The following is a 16,408-nucleotide window of genomic DNA, read 5'->3' on the forward strand; positions in this document are numbered from 1 at the left end:
ACCTGTGAAATGCGCAGACGCTGCACCTGTGAAAAGCGCGCCCAGCACCTGTGAAATGCGCAGACGCTGCACCTGTGAAAAGCGCGCCCAGCACCTGTGAAATGTGCAGACGCTGCACCTGTGAAATGCGCAGACGCTGCACCTGTGAAATGCGCACCGAGAGGCGCCCAGCACCTGTGAAATGCGCAGACGCTGCACCTGTGAAATGCGCAGACGCTGCACCTGTGAAATGCGCACCGAGAGGCGCCCAGCACCTGTGAAATGCGCAGACGCTGCACCTGTGAAATGAGCAGACGCTGCACCTGTGAAATGAGCAGACGCTGCACCTGTGAAATGCGCAGACGCTGCACCTGTGAAATGCGCAGACGCTGCACCTGTGAAATGCGCACCGAGAGGCGCCCAGAACTAGTGAAATGCGCAGACGCTGCACCTGTGAAAAGCGCGCCCAGCACCTGTGAAATGCGCACCGAGAGGCGCCCAGCACCTGTGAAATGCGCAGACGCTGCACCTGTGAAAAGCGCGCCCAGCACCTGTGAAATGTGCAGACGCTGCACCTGTGAAATGCGCACCGAGAGGCGCCCAGCACTAGTGAAATGCGCAGACGCTGCACCTGTGAAATGCGCAGACGCTGCACCTGTGAAAAGCGCAGACGCTGCACCTGTGAAAAGCGCAGACGCTGCACCTGTGAAATGCGCACCGAGAGGCGCACAGCACCTGTGAAAAGCGCGTCCAGCACCTGTGAAATGCGCAGACGCTGCACCTGTGAAATGCGCACCGAGAGGCGCCCAGAACTAGTGAAATGCGCAGACGCTGCACCTGTGAAATGCGCACCGAGAGGCGCCCAGCACCTGTGAAATGCGCAGACGCTGCACCTGTGAAAAGCGCAGACGCTGCACCTGTGAAATGCGCACCGAGAGGCGCCCAGCACTAGTGAAATGCGCAGACGCTGCACCTGTGAAATGCGCAGACGCTGCACCTGTGAAAACCGCAGACGCTGCACCTGTGAAATGCGCAGACGCTGCACCTGTGAAAAGCGCAGACGCTGCACCTGTGAAATGCGCACCGAGAGGCGCCCAGAACTAGTGAAATGCGCAGACGCTGCACCTGTGAAATGCGCACCGAGAGGCGCCCAGCACCTGTGAAAAGCGCAGACGCTGCACCTGTGAAATGCGCACCGAGAGGCGCCCAGCACTAGTGAAATGCGCAGACGCTGCACCTGTGAAATGCGCAGACGCTGCACCTGTGAAAAGCGCAGACGCTGCACCTGTGAAAAGCGCAGACGCTGCACCTGTGAAATGCGCACCGAGAGGCGCCCAGAACTAGTGAAATGCGCAGACGCTGCACCTGTGAAATGCGCAGACGCTGCACCTGTGAAAAGCGCAGACGCTGCACCTGTGAAATGCGCACCGAGAGGCGCCCAGCACTAGTGAAATGCGCAGACGCTGCACCTGTGAAATGCGCAGACGCTGCACCTGTGAAAAGCGCAGACGCTGCACCTGTGAAATGCGCAGACGCTGCACCTGTGAAATGCGCAGACGCTGCACCTGTGAAATGCGCACCGAGAGGCGCCCAGCACCTGTGAAATGCGCAGACGCTGCACCTGTGAAAAGCGCAGACGCTGCACCTGTGAAATGCGCACCGAGAGGCGCCCAGCACTAGTGAAATGTGCAGACGCTGCACCTGTGAAAAGCGCAGACGCTGCACCTGTGAAATGCGCACCGAGAGGCGCCCAGCACTAGTGAAATGCGCAGACGCTGCACCTGTGAAATGCGCAGACGCTGCACCTGTGAAAAGCGCAGACGCTGCACCTGTGAAATGCGCACCGAGAGGCGCCCAGAACTAGTGAAATGCGCAGACGCTGCACCTGTGAAATGCGCACCGAGAGGCGCCCAGCACCTGTGAAATGCGCAGACGCTGCACCTGTGAAATGCGCACCGAGAGGCGCCCAGCACCTGTGAAATGCGCAGACGCTGCACCTGTGAAAAGCGCAGACGCTGCACCTGTGAAATGCGCACCGAGAGGCGCCCAGCACTAGTGAAATGCGCAGACGCTGCACCTGTGAAATGCGCAGACGCTGCACCTGTGAAATGCGCAGACGCTGCACCTGTGAAATGCGCACCGAGAGGCGCCCAGAACTAGTGAAATGCGCAGACGCTGCACCTGTGAAATGCGCAGACGCTGCACATGTGAAATGCGCACCGAGAGGCGCCCAGAACTAGTGAAATGCGCAGACGCTGCACCTGTGAAATGCGCAGACGCTGCACCTGTGAAATGCGCAGACGCTGCACCTGTGAAATGCGCAGACGCTGCACCTGTGAAAAGCGCAGACGCTGCACCTGTGAAATGCGCAGACGCTGCACCTGTGAAATGCGCACCGAGAGGCGCCCAGAACTAGTGAAATGCGCAGACGCTGCACCTGTGAAATGCGCAGACGCTGCACATGTGAAATGCGCACCGAGAGGCGCCCAGAACTAGTGAAATGCGCAGACGCTGCACCTGTGAAATGCGCAGACGCTGCACCTGTGAAAAGCGCAGACGCTGCACCTGTGAAAAGCGCAGACGCTGCACCTGTGAAATGCGCACCGAGAGGCGCCCAGAACTAGTGAAATGCGCAGACGCTGCACCTGTGAAATGCGCACCGAGAGGTAAAAATGTGCGCTCGCTCCTGAATGCCCACTAAAGAACTGGCCTGCATGAGCCAATCAGCGCTGCAGCTCACAAACACTGCCACCCGCCCCCCCCGAAACGCCCACTAAAGAACTGGCCTGGAAAGTGAAAACTCGCGGGGCGCTCTAGTGGTTAGAGTCCACTGTTACCATGACAGCGGAGATCACTTCCTGTCTACGTTCTCTTCACCCGGAAGTGCTCAGGCCTGCCGCTCTGACCTCTCGGCTTCCGGGGCGGTGCTTCCTCCTCTTTCGTGTCAGCCATTATTGTGAGCAGGAGGTGAGCTTTGGCGCTGCGGGTGCGGGGGGCTCCGGAATGGCGCTCGCTGCTTGTAAGCTGTCACTATCGTGCACCTAGGGCGGGGGTGACATCTTGTACCAGGCCCGTGCCCGCATTTTGCGGCCAGTTGTGTCCGTACAGCGTTGCACACGTGTCTGCGGGTCCTGCTCATCTCCGGGCGGTGTCCTGGGCCGCAGCACCGTCCTTGTGTCCGGGGGCAGAAATATACATCCACAATATAGGAAACCGCAGCCTGTGCGCATATAGGTGTACACCACTGCCTCATAAAGAAAAGTTACTCTGCGGTACTCTTATGTATGGGCAGTGCTGGGACTATTAGTGCCAAACCGCTAAAGGGAACCTGTCACCTCGTTTTTCAGCAATAAGATGCGGCCACTGCCTTTCGGGGCTTATCTCCAGCATTCTATAATGCTGGAGATAAGCCCCCAATGTAACTTGGAAGATAAGAAAAATAAGTCTTATTATACTTGGGGGGGGGGGGGGGGGGTCCGGCGCCTCTCATCTTCATGCAATGTCATACTCCTCCTTGTGTCGTGACTCCTGTGCAGGCGTACTGATTTGCCCAGTTGAGGGCAGAGCAAAGTACTGTAGTGCGCAGGGCTGTGGAGTCGGTAAGCCAAACCTGCGACTCCGACTCCTCAATTTCCCTTACTCCGACTCCCACATATATTGCTTATATTTAAGGGAAAAATGTATTGTAGTACAATGTAAACATCAGACATTAAATCATTTTTATGATCCAATAATCAAGATATTTAGTTAGAACATAATATCTATTTATTGGAATACAACTTTAGAACACAAAAAACTGTAAAATTGTAAATATGTAATACACTGTATACATGTACATGTATACGGTACAGACCAAAGTTTGGACACACCTCATTCAAAGAGTTTTCTTTATTTTCATGACTATGAAAATTGTAGATTCATTCTGAAGGCATCAAAACTATGAATTAACACATGTGGAATTATATAATTAACAAAAAAGTGTGAAACAACTTAAAATATGTATTATATTCTAGGTTCTTCAAAGTAGCCACCTTTTGCTTTGATTACTGCTTTGTACACTCTTGGCATTCTCTTGATGAGCTTCAAGAGGTAGTCACCGGAAATGGTCTTCCAACAGTCTTGAAGGAGTTCCCAGAGATGCTTAGCACTCGTTGGCCCTTTTGCCTTCACTCTGCGGTCCAGCTCACCCCAAAGCATCTCGATTGGGTTCAGGTCTGGTGACTGTGGAGGCCAGGTCATCTGGCGTATAAAGTAGATATGACAGGCTCAAACCCCAACTTAGGTGCTCTGGGAAAAAACAAGACTAAAGTATAGGAGTAACCCCGGCACACTAATAACATGAAAGTAAAGTCTTCTCAACGACAGTCTTTAATTGTTGTGATTTTATTGATTGTGAAAAAAAAGGGTGGTGTTACAATCCAAAAAAGGGTGGTGTTACAATCCAACGTTTCAGCTCTACATCTCGAGCTTTCATCAGGGATATGACTAGATCCTTGGTTTTGAGGTGTGTGTATAAGTGGTATAGGTTTGCCTTTGTAATCCAGCTGCTGGAACAGTACCTATAGTAACCACGATGTGTAGGGTCAGCACGTGACTCCCGTCCTTGTGTCCTAAATCTAGTCAGGTGTGGAGGAGGCCGGAAGTCACTTCCGGCCTCCTCCACACCTGACTAGATTTAGGACACAAGGACGGGAGTCACGTGCTGACCCTACACATCGTGGTTACTATAGGTACTGTTCCAGCAGCTGGATTACAAAGGCAAACCTATACCACTTATACACACACCTCAAAACCAAGGATCTAGTCATATCCCTGATGAAAGCTCGAGATGTAGAGCTGAAACGTTGGATTGTAACACCACCCTTTTTTGGATTGTAACACCACCCTTTTTTTTCACAATCAATAAAATCACAACAATTAAAGACTGTCGTTGAGAAGACTTTACTTTCATGTTATTAGTGTGCCGGGGTTACTCCTATACTTTAGGTCATCTGGCGTAGCACCCCATCACTCTCCTTCTTGGTCAAATAGCCCTTACGCAGCCTGGAGGTGTGTTTGAGGCCATTGTCCTGTTGAAAAATAAATGATGGTCCAACTAAATACAAACCGGATGGAATAGCATGCCGCTGCAAGATGCTGTGGTAGCCATGCTGGTTCAGTATGCCTTCAATTTTGAATAAATCCCCAACAGTGTCACCAGCAAAGCACCCCCACACCATCACACGTCCTCCTCCATGCTTCACGGTGGGAACCAGGCATGTAGAGTCCTTCCGTTCACCTTTTCTGCGTTGCACAAAGACACGGTGGTTGGAACCAAAGATCTCAAATTTGGACTCATCAGACCAAAGCACAGATTTCCACTGGTCTAATGTCCATTCCTTGTGTTCTTTAGCCCAAACAAGTCTCTTCTGCTTGTTGCCTGTCCTTAGCAGTGGTTTCCTAGCAGCTATTTTACATGAAGGCCTGCTGCACAAAGTCTCCTCTTAACAGTTGTTGTAGCGATGTGTCTGCTGCTAGAACTCTGTGTGGCATTGACCTGGTCTCTAATCTGAGCTGCTGTTAACCTGCGATTTCTGAGGCTGGTGACTCGGATGAACTTATCCTCCGCAGCAGAGGTGACTCTTGGTCTTCCTTTCCTGGGGCGGTCCTCATGTGAGCCAGTTTCTTTGTAGCGCTTGATGGTTTTTGCCAATGCACTTGGGGACACTTTCAAAGTTTTCCCAATTTTTCGGACTGACTGACCTTCATTTCTTAAAGTAATGATGGCCACTCGTTTTTCTTTACTTAGCTACTTTTTTCTTGCCATAATACAAATTCTAACAGTCTATTCAGTAGGACTATCAGCTGTGTATCCACCAGACTTCTGCACAACACAACTGATGGTCCCAATCCCATTTATAAGGCAAGAAATCCCACTTATTAAACCTGACAGGGCACACCTGTGAAGTGAAAACCATTTCCGGTGACTACCTCTTGAAGCTCAACAAGAGTGTGCAAAGCAGAAATCAAAGCAAAAGGTGGCTACTTTGAAGAACCTAGAATATAAGACATACAGTTTTTTCAGTTGTTTCACACTTTTTTGTTAATTATATAAATGTGTTAATTCATAGTTTTGATGCCTTCAGAATGAATCTACAATTTTCATAGTCATGAAAATAAAGAAAACGCGTTGATTGAGAAGATGTGTCCAAACTTTTGGTCTGTACTGTGTGTATATAACATACACACACACTATGACTTATCTCGGCTAAGATAAAGCCCAGATCCTCAGGCTACATTCACACTATGGGCGTAGCCAGGATCAAACCGGGGGGGCGCAGAATCTCATACTGTTCCGCAGAATTTCATACTGCACACCTCAGCTGCTGCAGAACCTCATACTTCACACCCCTACACTTGAAAATAAAGCCTGCACCTTAAGAAGATGTGGTGATGAATGCAGTCTTTTTATTCCAACTATCAGTTGATGTTACTGAAGACGAGCAATGCCTGTCCTGGGCGTCCTTTTGGGCAGCTATGAGGTGTACCTGACTGGTGCTAAAAAAAAGCAGTGTTAGTCTGTGTGCTATCCGGCTTTCATTTTTTTTGGTACAGATATGATATGGATAGACAGATATGGATAAATGGATATATAGATAGAGCAGATTTCTAATCTGCTTTTGCTATTGAAAACATTATCTATGAGCTCAAAAACCTTTCAGGTGATGCGGTTTTTTAAAAAGCTGATCTGCTTTTGCAACTGAAAAACGTATCCTCGAAAAACGCTGTGTGTGAATGTAGCCTTAGATCAGGAATAGAACAGTCATTTATAGGACATTTCATAACTTTCCCAAATTCCTATGAAAAAATATTCAGCATATTCTGCATTGAACTACTGTACCCAATTTATTATATATTTTAGGAGTCGGTCCATTTTATACCGACTCCACCAAAATGAGCAACGACTCCGACTCCACAGCCCTGGTAGTGCGCTGGACCTCTCTGACTTTTCCTGGCGCCTGCGCACTGCAGTACTTTACTCTGCCCTCATCAGGGCAAATCAGTACGCCTGCACAGGAGTCACGACGCGAAGCAAGGAAGAGGATGACCGCATAAAGGTGGGACGCACCGGACCTTCAACACCCATCGGACCGGACCGCCCCCAGGTGAGTCTACTAAAACTTATTTTTCTTATCTTTCAAGTTAGATCGGGGGCTTATCTACAGCATTATAGAATTCTGTAGATAAGCCCCTAATGGCGGTGACCGCAGCTTATAGCTGAAAAACGAGGTGACAGGTTCCCCTTAACTGAAACTCTGTACAGGATAAGTAATGTATGTACACAGTGACTCCACCAGCAGAATAGTAAGTGCAGCTCTGGAGGATAATACAGGATGTAACTCAGGATCAGTACAGGATAACTAATGTATGTACACAGTGACTGCACCAGCAGAATAGTGAGTGCAGCTCTGGAGTATAATACAGGATGTTACTGATACAGGATCAGTACAGGATAAGTAATGTATGTACACAGTGACTGCACCAGCAGAATAGTGAGTGCAGCTCAGCTCTGGAGTAAAATACAGGATATGTAATCTATGTACATAGTTGCTCCACTCTTCTGTAGAACAGATTAGCCTCCGCCATGTATATGTGTAGGCGACAAATTTTAATAAAACCATCTGCTGTCACCCGGGAATGTTGGTTTATCATACTTTTGCTGTGTGTATGTGTTTAAATATATATATATATATATATATATATATATATATATATATATATATATATATTTGGGATTAGTAGTCTCCATCACTCATGTTAGAGGTGGCACTAGGACTTAAAGGGAATCTGTCACCCTTTTTTGCCCTATGAGCTGCCGGCATTGACATCAGGGGCTTATCTCCAGCATTCTGTAAAGGGCCTGTCACAGAGATATCGCTAGCAATATCGCTATAACTAGTGACGTTATAGCGATATTGCTAGCGATATCTCTGTGTCTGATACTTACCTACGACCGGCTCACCCGCTGGTTATCGCTGATCGCGCGAGAACGTCCAGGACTGTTTCACGTCGTCAGCTTCCTGCGGCGCTTCCTACTGTGAGGACGAGCGACGCGTGGAGCCGGGCGGGAGGACGCAGGATCGCCTGGTGTGACAGGTAAGTAGCGATCCCCGTCCCCAGCGATGTCGCTAGTGAGATCTGCCTGTGTGGCAGCTCACTAGCGACCACTTAGCGATGTACCAGCGATCCTGACCGCGTCATATCGCTGGTCGGGATCGCTGGTACATCGCTAAGGCCTCTTTCACACTTCAGTTTTTTGCATCAGTTATAATCCGCCAAAAAGGCGGATAAGCGGATCCGTTCTAAACTGATGTGAACGGATGGCACAGGATCCGTTTTTAGACGGATCCTGAAAATGAAGAAATTTAAAGGAATGGCTGGCTGGGAGAGAGAGAGAGAGAGATTTTTTTTTTATTTTGTCCAGCACCCAGAAAGAATTTCGGGTTAAATGAGTGTCTGGAGGATCCGCCAGAGGAAAAAACGTTACAAGCTCCGTTCTGAAATCTTTGAGGATGGTGACGGACAGCAACTTTTGGCGGATCCTCACAAAAAACGGATGCAACGGACAGCAATCCGTCACAATCCGCCATTAATGCAAGTCAATGGGAAAAAAACGGATCCTCAAAAAAAAATTGAGGATCCGTTTTTTATCAAAACCTGGCGGATTGTGACTGATTGTAAAAAACGGAAGTGTGAAAGAGGCCTTAGTGTGACAGTACCTTAATGCTGTAGATAAGCCCCCATTATAACCTGAAAGATAAGAAAAACATGTTAGGGTACTGTCACACTTAGCGATGCACCAGCGATCCCGACCAGCGATATGACGCGTTCAAGATCGCTGGTGCATCGCTAAGTGGTCGCTAGTGAGCTGACACACAGGCAGATCTCACCAGCGACATAGCAGGGGTCGGGGGGTCACTACTTACCTGTCAGACGAGGCGATCCTGACGTCCTGTCCACGCGTCGCTCGGCGGCGCCACAGGAAGCTGACGACGAGAAACGGCCCAGGCCGTTCTCACGCGATCAGCGATAGCCAGCGGGGGAGCCGGTCGGAGGTAAGTATCAGACATAGCGATATCGCTAGCACGTCACAAAATCAGTGACGTTATAGCGATATCGCTTAGTGTGACAGGCCCTTTAGATTATACTCACCGGAGGGGGGCGGTCCAGTCCGACGCCTCCCATCTTCATACGATGCCGTCCTCTTCTTCCCTTCCTGTAGTAGCTCAGACGCACTGCTCTGCCCTGTTGAGGGCAGAGCAGAATACTGCATGTGCAGGCGCCAGACCTCTCCCGACACCTGCGCATTGCAGGACTTTGCTCTGCCCTCAACAGGGCAGAGCACTGCGCCGGAGCTACTACAGGAAGGGAAGAAGAGGACGGCATCGTATGAAGATGGGGAGGCACCGGACCGCGACACCCATCGGACTGGACCGCCCTCTCCGGTGAGTATAATCTAACTCGTTTTTCTTATCTTTCAGGTTACATCTGGGGCTTATCTACAGAATGCTGGAGATAAGCCCCTGATGTCAATGCTGGCAGCTCATAGGGCAAAAAAGGGTGACAGATTTCCTTTAAGGCTCTGTCTCTGTGCTCTCAGACTTATCAGTCCAAGAAGCTTATGGACATTGATACTGGTTGGTGATCAGCGGGAGGGTTTGCAGTCCATACTGATTCAGGACAGCTGTGCTCTAATTTCTTTGCAGTCGCTGCTCTATCAGTCCCTCATCAGTACGTGTTACTACATAATGTGATGGCCACCAATGATTGGCCACTGTGATCATATTACTGTGCGACAGTGACGATCAGCACCATAGGTCGGGTCATTATAGACCTGCAGCTATTATAAATAATTCAGCTCTTACCTATTAGAATGTATTCTGAGAGGTTAGAAGCCCCCCTTAGCCAATGAATGGGGATCGCTATGTGTGAATTGTCAATTGGTGTTTTCATTTCGGCAGGTCGCCTGACATCACCCAAATCTCAACATGCAGAACGACGCTTGTGAATTTGTGGACTTGTACGTCCCCCGCAAATGGTAGGAAGTGTGTAATTACTCTTGTGCACATGACTGACCTGTGTAATTGTGACTGCGTGCTGTGGTGGTGTGCCGAGTAGGTAAATTGAATTCTACATCTGCCCTATGTAGGAGCTTCTATGGCACTACTAGTTGGGCAGCGTCGCATGTGAAGTCTTCTTGTCTAATATAAAATTTTCTTTGCAGCTCTGCTAGCAACAGGATCATTGGGGCCAAGGACCATGCCTCCATCCAAATTAATCTAGCTGAGGTGGGTGAACTTAAACTAGCCACAAAACAATGGGATCTCTATGTAGGATCTCAGAATACGAGCATGGTTCGTGTATTCAGCTGCATGTTATTGTGTGGCATGTGTTAAAAGGTTTTTCGACTACTCTGAGAACCCCCTTTTCAATTGCCAAAAAAAGGTCTCATGCTCGTCTCCACCGGAGTGGCGCCTGCTCTCATGGAGCTCACGTGATGTTATGATGTAGCATGAGCCATGTAGCCAATCAGGCTGCTACAATCTGACGTAAGTGACATTTGGAGGAGGTTCGAGAACAGCAGCTTTCACCTTCCAAGTGTGAGTTTCATGTGAAAGAAGGGAGACTGAAGCTGCTGCAGGGCTGACATGACATAACGTCTCGCAAGCCCCAGAAATCTGGCACCTATGTCATTGTAACGGCACTGGTGAGAGTAGCTGGGTTTTATTTTAGACTAGAGAATACAGAAATTGACAAGGTGTTGTCTGAGTAGTTGACGACCCTTAAAATGTGCCTCAGGTGCTGGTGAACCTATTTAAGAAGAAAAAAAGCTTCATTACACCTTGCATTTTACTGCAATGATACTGGAAGTCACTGACACTGTCAGGGCTGTGGAGTCTGTAAGCCAACCTCCGACTCCTCAATATCCCCAACCCCACAGCACTGGTCACTACTGAGCATGCACATAAAGTGCAGCACAGATTCATCTCCACTAAGGGCCGAGATCCTGCAATCAGGTGCAGAACAGACATTTATAGGACATGTTAGAACATGCCCAAATTATTTTGGAGAAACGGAACATACTGCATTGTACTACTGACCTCAATTTGCTATGTTTTCGGAGTCTGTCCATTTTATTTTGTCTCCACCAAAATGGACGATTCCACAGCCCTGGGTATAGTGCCAGAAATCTCCAAGTTCTGAAGTATTTTGGTGCATTTTGAAAGTTGTGGTAAAAATAGTCCCCCCCCATCTCGTTTTCGCTTCAGATACCTCATATATAAGCTTGATCATTTCCCCATCACTGCTGTCACCCCTCCAGTCTGTAGCACATGTAGAGGAAAGGAATGAGGCAAACAGCCAGAGATTAGTGTGTACTGTGCTTATCATGTCCTCCCTGTAACCCCTCACATCATCCTTTAGTGATGCTTTTGCTATCAGTTTGGCTCCAGTGTCTGAGATCACAAGCTCATTAGTCACCATGTGTGGATATAAAGGACGCATTTGCATTCAGTTGCGAATGGATGCCAGATATTCATCTCATTATCTCTCTTCTTTTAGGTCGATAAAGTGACAGGCCGTGTTACCGGTCAGCACAAGACCTACGCCATCTGTGGCAGCATTCGCAGGATGGTAAGTTGCTCTCATCACTTATGTTTTGCCATGTTATGTAGAGGGTATTTGGGATAATACTGCCTCAAGAGTAAATTTTAAGAATATTTGAAGCACATTGACTCCTGTTCATTCACCCCTTCCCAACATAGAACGTACCAGTATGTCCTCCATTGGATGCAGTTTTATGGAGTCTGCTTCGTACAAAGAAGGTGCTGCCTCTCTTATACAGCCACAACCTACGTCTAACAGCAGCAATTGGAGCCAGCTCTGATCGCTGCCGTTTAACTACTTAAACAATTTTTTCAGTCTCTGACCGTGACATTAAGTGAATGCACTGCCAGTGGGGCCTCTGTTATTCCCTCACCACCTCCTGCCAAACACAACCCAATGTAATTGTGCTGATGGGTAGCCATGGCAACTGGGTCCCTACTGAAGCCTCCTGCTGTCTTCATGTTTGTACTCTTACAGAGGGCTTCACAGTAGATTTTTACTATGTTCTGCCATACTAAAGTTTTGCAGTGCAGGTTCATTTCCCATAGGGTGACTAAAAATGTAAAATAGTTTTTTTATTGCCTTTTCTTCCAATCCAAAAATAAAGGAATAAAAACATATTGGTATCCCCTCTTCTGTAAAAGTCTGATCTATGAAAATATGAAATTAATTAACCCATATGCTAAAGGTGTAAAAAACAAAGTAAAATGTGCTTGTTTTCAGGCACTTTCCTCCTAAAACACAAATAATGTTATATGTGCCTTAAAATGGTGCCATTAAAAGCTACATTAGGAAGGCGTTAATACAGTTCCTGCTACTGTACAGTGAGTCCTAATATAATGTACTACTGCAGCTTCTGCAGAACCTCTTTTTGCGTGAGTTATATATATATATATATATATATATATATATATATATGTTCATTTGAAGCGTCTTTAGTTAACAGCCCAATAATCTCCATGTTCTGCTCACAGGGGGAATCTGATGACTCCATTCTCAGGTTGGCGAAAACTGATGGTATTGTTTCAAAGTAAGTGCAGTGCTTCCAATATGAGTGACTTGTACGATGTGCCGGTATCTATCACCTTGTGCCATGGACATAAATCAGAGCTTCTTCCTGTGACCATGACACGCGTCTGTAATCTTATATATCATGTCGGTAACTACTGAGCCTGCAGAGTGCAATGGGACTGGCCAAATATAATTATAAGCCAGTCATTCTATAGGGGGATGTCTGCCAATGGAGGGGCAGCAGGGTTGGGATGTTTGACTTATACATGCCCTCGGTGGATGAGCTGTTGCTGAGTTTTTTTTACATAATTACCCTGTTGAAATAAACATGCCCGCTCTGCGTATCCTTGTTTAATGTTTATAAGGGAGTCATGGATGGAAGGACGCTCACTGTCAAGTTCATGATGCTTAAAAATCATCTGTGGTCTGTATTGTTTGATAAATCCCCTTTTAAAAGGAATTGTCAAGTTATTTCCTGTCTATTTGCCATATTAGAGTGGCATCTGGATGTCCTAAAGGGTCTCCTTTTAGAAGTCAGGGTTTAGCTGCTGAAATGGTAATGTCAGGCTGACAGCAGCTTTCCCCGGCAAATTCTGCTTTTTTCACTTCGATTGTCAGGTGCCTGTTCCACATTTCATTTTATTGTTTCTTAAAAAAAAAATATTCTTGACAAGTTCCACACTGATCATGTGAATTTTATTTCTCTTAGGAACTTCTAAATGAAGAATCTCTGGATTTGGGAAACTTGTAAGAAAACAATAAAATATTAAAAAAGAGAAAAACTTTTGAGTCTTTTAGTGGTGTTCTGTGTTCATACAGTTTTTCGTGCTCGCTGAGCATTTACTCTTTTACTTACCAATGCATTGTATTATTGGGATTCTGTTCCTGGTCCTCACTGTGCATTTGTAAATGGTTTGCTAAGTCTTCCCTGCATATTGAGATTATCTTAATGACAAAAATTGTCCAATTGGGTACATTCTGTAGTAGTAACAGGAGTATTTGTGGCTAAGTAGAAAGGATCATATAAAAAATATTTAGGGATATGTGAACTAAATGTAAACTTAAGTGTGAAAATGTAGGGAAACAAATTTGTAATAGTTTATTTTTGTGTATTAATCATAGAATCGCTTTCTCATTGTTTTATCACATTGTATTTTACCCATAGGAGGATTAAATATATGACACTTAGAGCAACTTGTCAATGCCAGACATGTAAAAAGGAAGAATCCATTGTATCCTATGTGGTAAATACACATTTAGGCATTAGAGTAAATTACCTTGCTGCCGCTTGCAACCCCAGTAACTAGAGGTCCAATACGGTTATTGGCACTAATCCATGTGAAGGCTGCTCGGCTCATTTGAATGACTTTCTTACAGATATGGAAAGTTTAGGGTAGAGAATATAAAAGTACTTGTGTTCAGGAAAATGCAAGTAATCAAAAAATTAAAGGTCCCGTCACACCTAGCGACGCTATAACGATCCCGACAGCTATACGACACGACAGGGATCGTTGCCGCATCGCTATGTGGTCGCTATTGAGATGTCAGACAGTCCAATCTACCCAACGACGGAGCAACGATCTAGCGTGTCATAGCGACCTTTGTAACAATGTCGGTGGTCGTTGGAACCCTGTCACATTGCATATTCCATTGACGATTCACACCTCGATGAGGGATGTTCTGTGTGACGCTGTATTTACACAGGCGTGGATTGCGCTCCCTTTCTCACGCCCTCTCAGCTTCGAATGGTGGACGCTACCGCATCCTGATTGGCCGTGCATTTAAAAGAAGGTGACGTACTAGCGCTCCATTTCATTGTTCTCGAACACGTCTTTTGGCTAGCACACCAGAGTAACGGCCATCGGTGTCCTATTTGCGTTCACCGGCTGTCCAAATAGCGTTCACAGGCTGTGATTCCAGATTGATTTACCCAGATGCCAATTCATTGTTGACGGTATGTATCTTTGGGGTATATCGTATGGTAAGCCCGGGTCAGGAACAAAGAACTGAAGCGCTACTTTGTTAGCTTCTTTTAAAAGGAAGCCCACCAATCAGGATGCTGTAGTGACCACCAATCGGAGCCGAGGTAGGCGTGGAAACTGGAACGCTAATCCCCGCCTTGTCTTGCTTTTGAGTCGCTAACGAGGTCGTTAGGCTAGGTGTCAAACGTGACGATACAAGCGACTCAGCGGGACATGAGCGACCAAAGAATTGTCTAGACATTTCGGGCACGATCAGCGATACCCGGCAGGGGGGCTGGTCACTGTCACACACAGCGATCTCGCTGGTAAGATCGCTATAACGTCACAGTTCTAGTGACTCAGCAGCGATCTCGCTTAGTGTGACAGGACCTTAACACAAACAATATGAAGGTCTCTTGCAAACTATTCTCTTATATGGGAGCACAGGTGTAGTACCTAGGTTAAAATAAAAATCTTGTTATAAGAGGGATGAGGTTAAGGTGCCAGTATTCTAAAATCTTAAAATTAGGACCTCATTGTGGTTACATGAGGTACAGGGTGGGCCCATAGAAATGTGTCAAGCAGTAGCTTGATATATAGATATACAAATGAGGTTGTAGATCTGAAGCCTCTTGTCACTCCAGTTCTATTCACCACCCAGTGCTGCCTCCTACTTGACTGGTGGCTCCTTTGTCTGAACTCAAAACAGTAAAGATGCTGTCAGACAAGCAGGATGAGGCGACTCTGAACGGGGAATAGAGCTGGAGTGACAAGGTTTCAGATCTACAATAGCTCCTCAGCCTGATTTATATATCAATTTAAACACTGATTTCTGGTTAATCAAAATGTAAACCTTTGTGTGTTGGGAATTTGTTTGATGAACCCTCAGCATCTGGCCATATTATATAGCTGAGCTGCTGATACAATGGCCCATATTAAATGTCACATTCAGTAGAGTTCATGGCATCTAAGCAGTTTTGTTGAAAAATTGCTTCTCGAAGACTTGAGAAAAGGCTGCAACACGATCGTTCGATGGCTGTTAGTGTACTTGGAACGAAGACTAGCAGGTCCGGCTACCATGCATTATGTCACCCCGTACTCCCAGGAGTAGGGCCAGTGTGATGTTCCCTCATGATGGCTTGTTCATAGTGATGCCCATGTGGTCTCCAGACCAATTTACAATTCTTTGGCTGATGTCCTAGTCAACTGCAAACGGTGATCATATTGGATCAAAGGTTAGACTGGCACGTAGGGATAATGATACAACCGAAATCTACACCAGCATGCTGTGTTAATGCAAATCAGTGTATTTTTACATTGATAATGACCTCATGGTTCTACAGGAGAAATTGCCGTACTGTGATTGCAACGTTAAAACCAAGACTAACACATGGAAAAAAGTATAAATTGACCACACATGCGTGCTCTATAATCAGTACCATTTACATGATACACAGCATTGGCAACCAATATCTGGTTTAACGGCAATATTTCCTCTAGCCATTAACCAGATCACTCGAAAGCTGCAACATTGGCCAATTTGATGTTGAACTCCCATTAAACCCAGGCCTGCAGCTGCAAATAAACATTACAGCGCCCTCTAATCCCTGTAGACGGTACTATAGCCCATGGTTATCCTGGTCGGATTAGGACTGATGTGAGCTTTGCTTTCTGTCACTGCTGTTATCTGGGATTTGACAGGTTGTTTAAAACATGGGGGGGTGCACACAAATCATGGAGGAGGTAATGGCTGCAGCCTCAGATGTGTATTAGCTGTTTCTTCTTGCTCTGATCACTTAAGCCCCTGCATA

At 46.8% G+C, this 16,408-nt stretch overlaps 1 protein-coding gene across 2 annotated transcripts; it reads left to right on the forward strand.

Annotated features, from left to right (window-relative positions):
• The first annotated feature begins 2,791 nt into the window (after positions 1–2,791).
• On the forward strand, positions 2,792–13,418 carry RPS21 (ribosomal protein S21). 2 transcript variants are annotated; one of them, XM_073580943.1, is made up of 6 exons: positions 2,792–2,946; positions 9,981–10,057; positions 10,244–10,307; positions 11,581–11,652; positions 12,600–12,655; positions 13,346–13,418. In XM_073580943.1, exons 2-6 carry the CDS (start codon positions 10,008–10,010, stop codon positions 13,353–13,355), a joined length of 252 nt encoding a protein of 83 aa, XP_073437044.1. In that variant the 5' UTR covers positions 2,792–2,946; positions 9,981–10,007; the 3' UTR covers positions 13,356–13,418. The 2 variants fall into 2 exon arrangements, with proteins under 2 accessions (XP_073437044.1, XP_073437045.1); XM_073580944.1 differs by lacking the exon at positions 12,600–12,655.
• The last annotated feature ends 2,990 nt before the right edge of the window (positions 13,419–16,408 follow it).

Source organism: Dendrobates tinctorius, unplaced genomic scaffold (assembly GCF_039654945.1).
Source record: "Dendrobates tinctorius isolate UK_male_01 unplaced genomic scaffold, ASM3965494v1 ptg000065l, whole genome shotgun sequence".
NCBI lineage: Eukaryota > Metazoa > Chordata > Amphibia > Anura > Dendrobatidae > Dendrobates > Dendrobates tinctorius.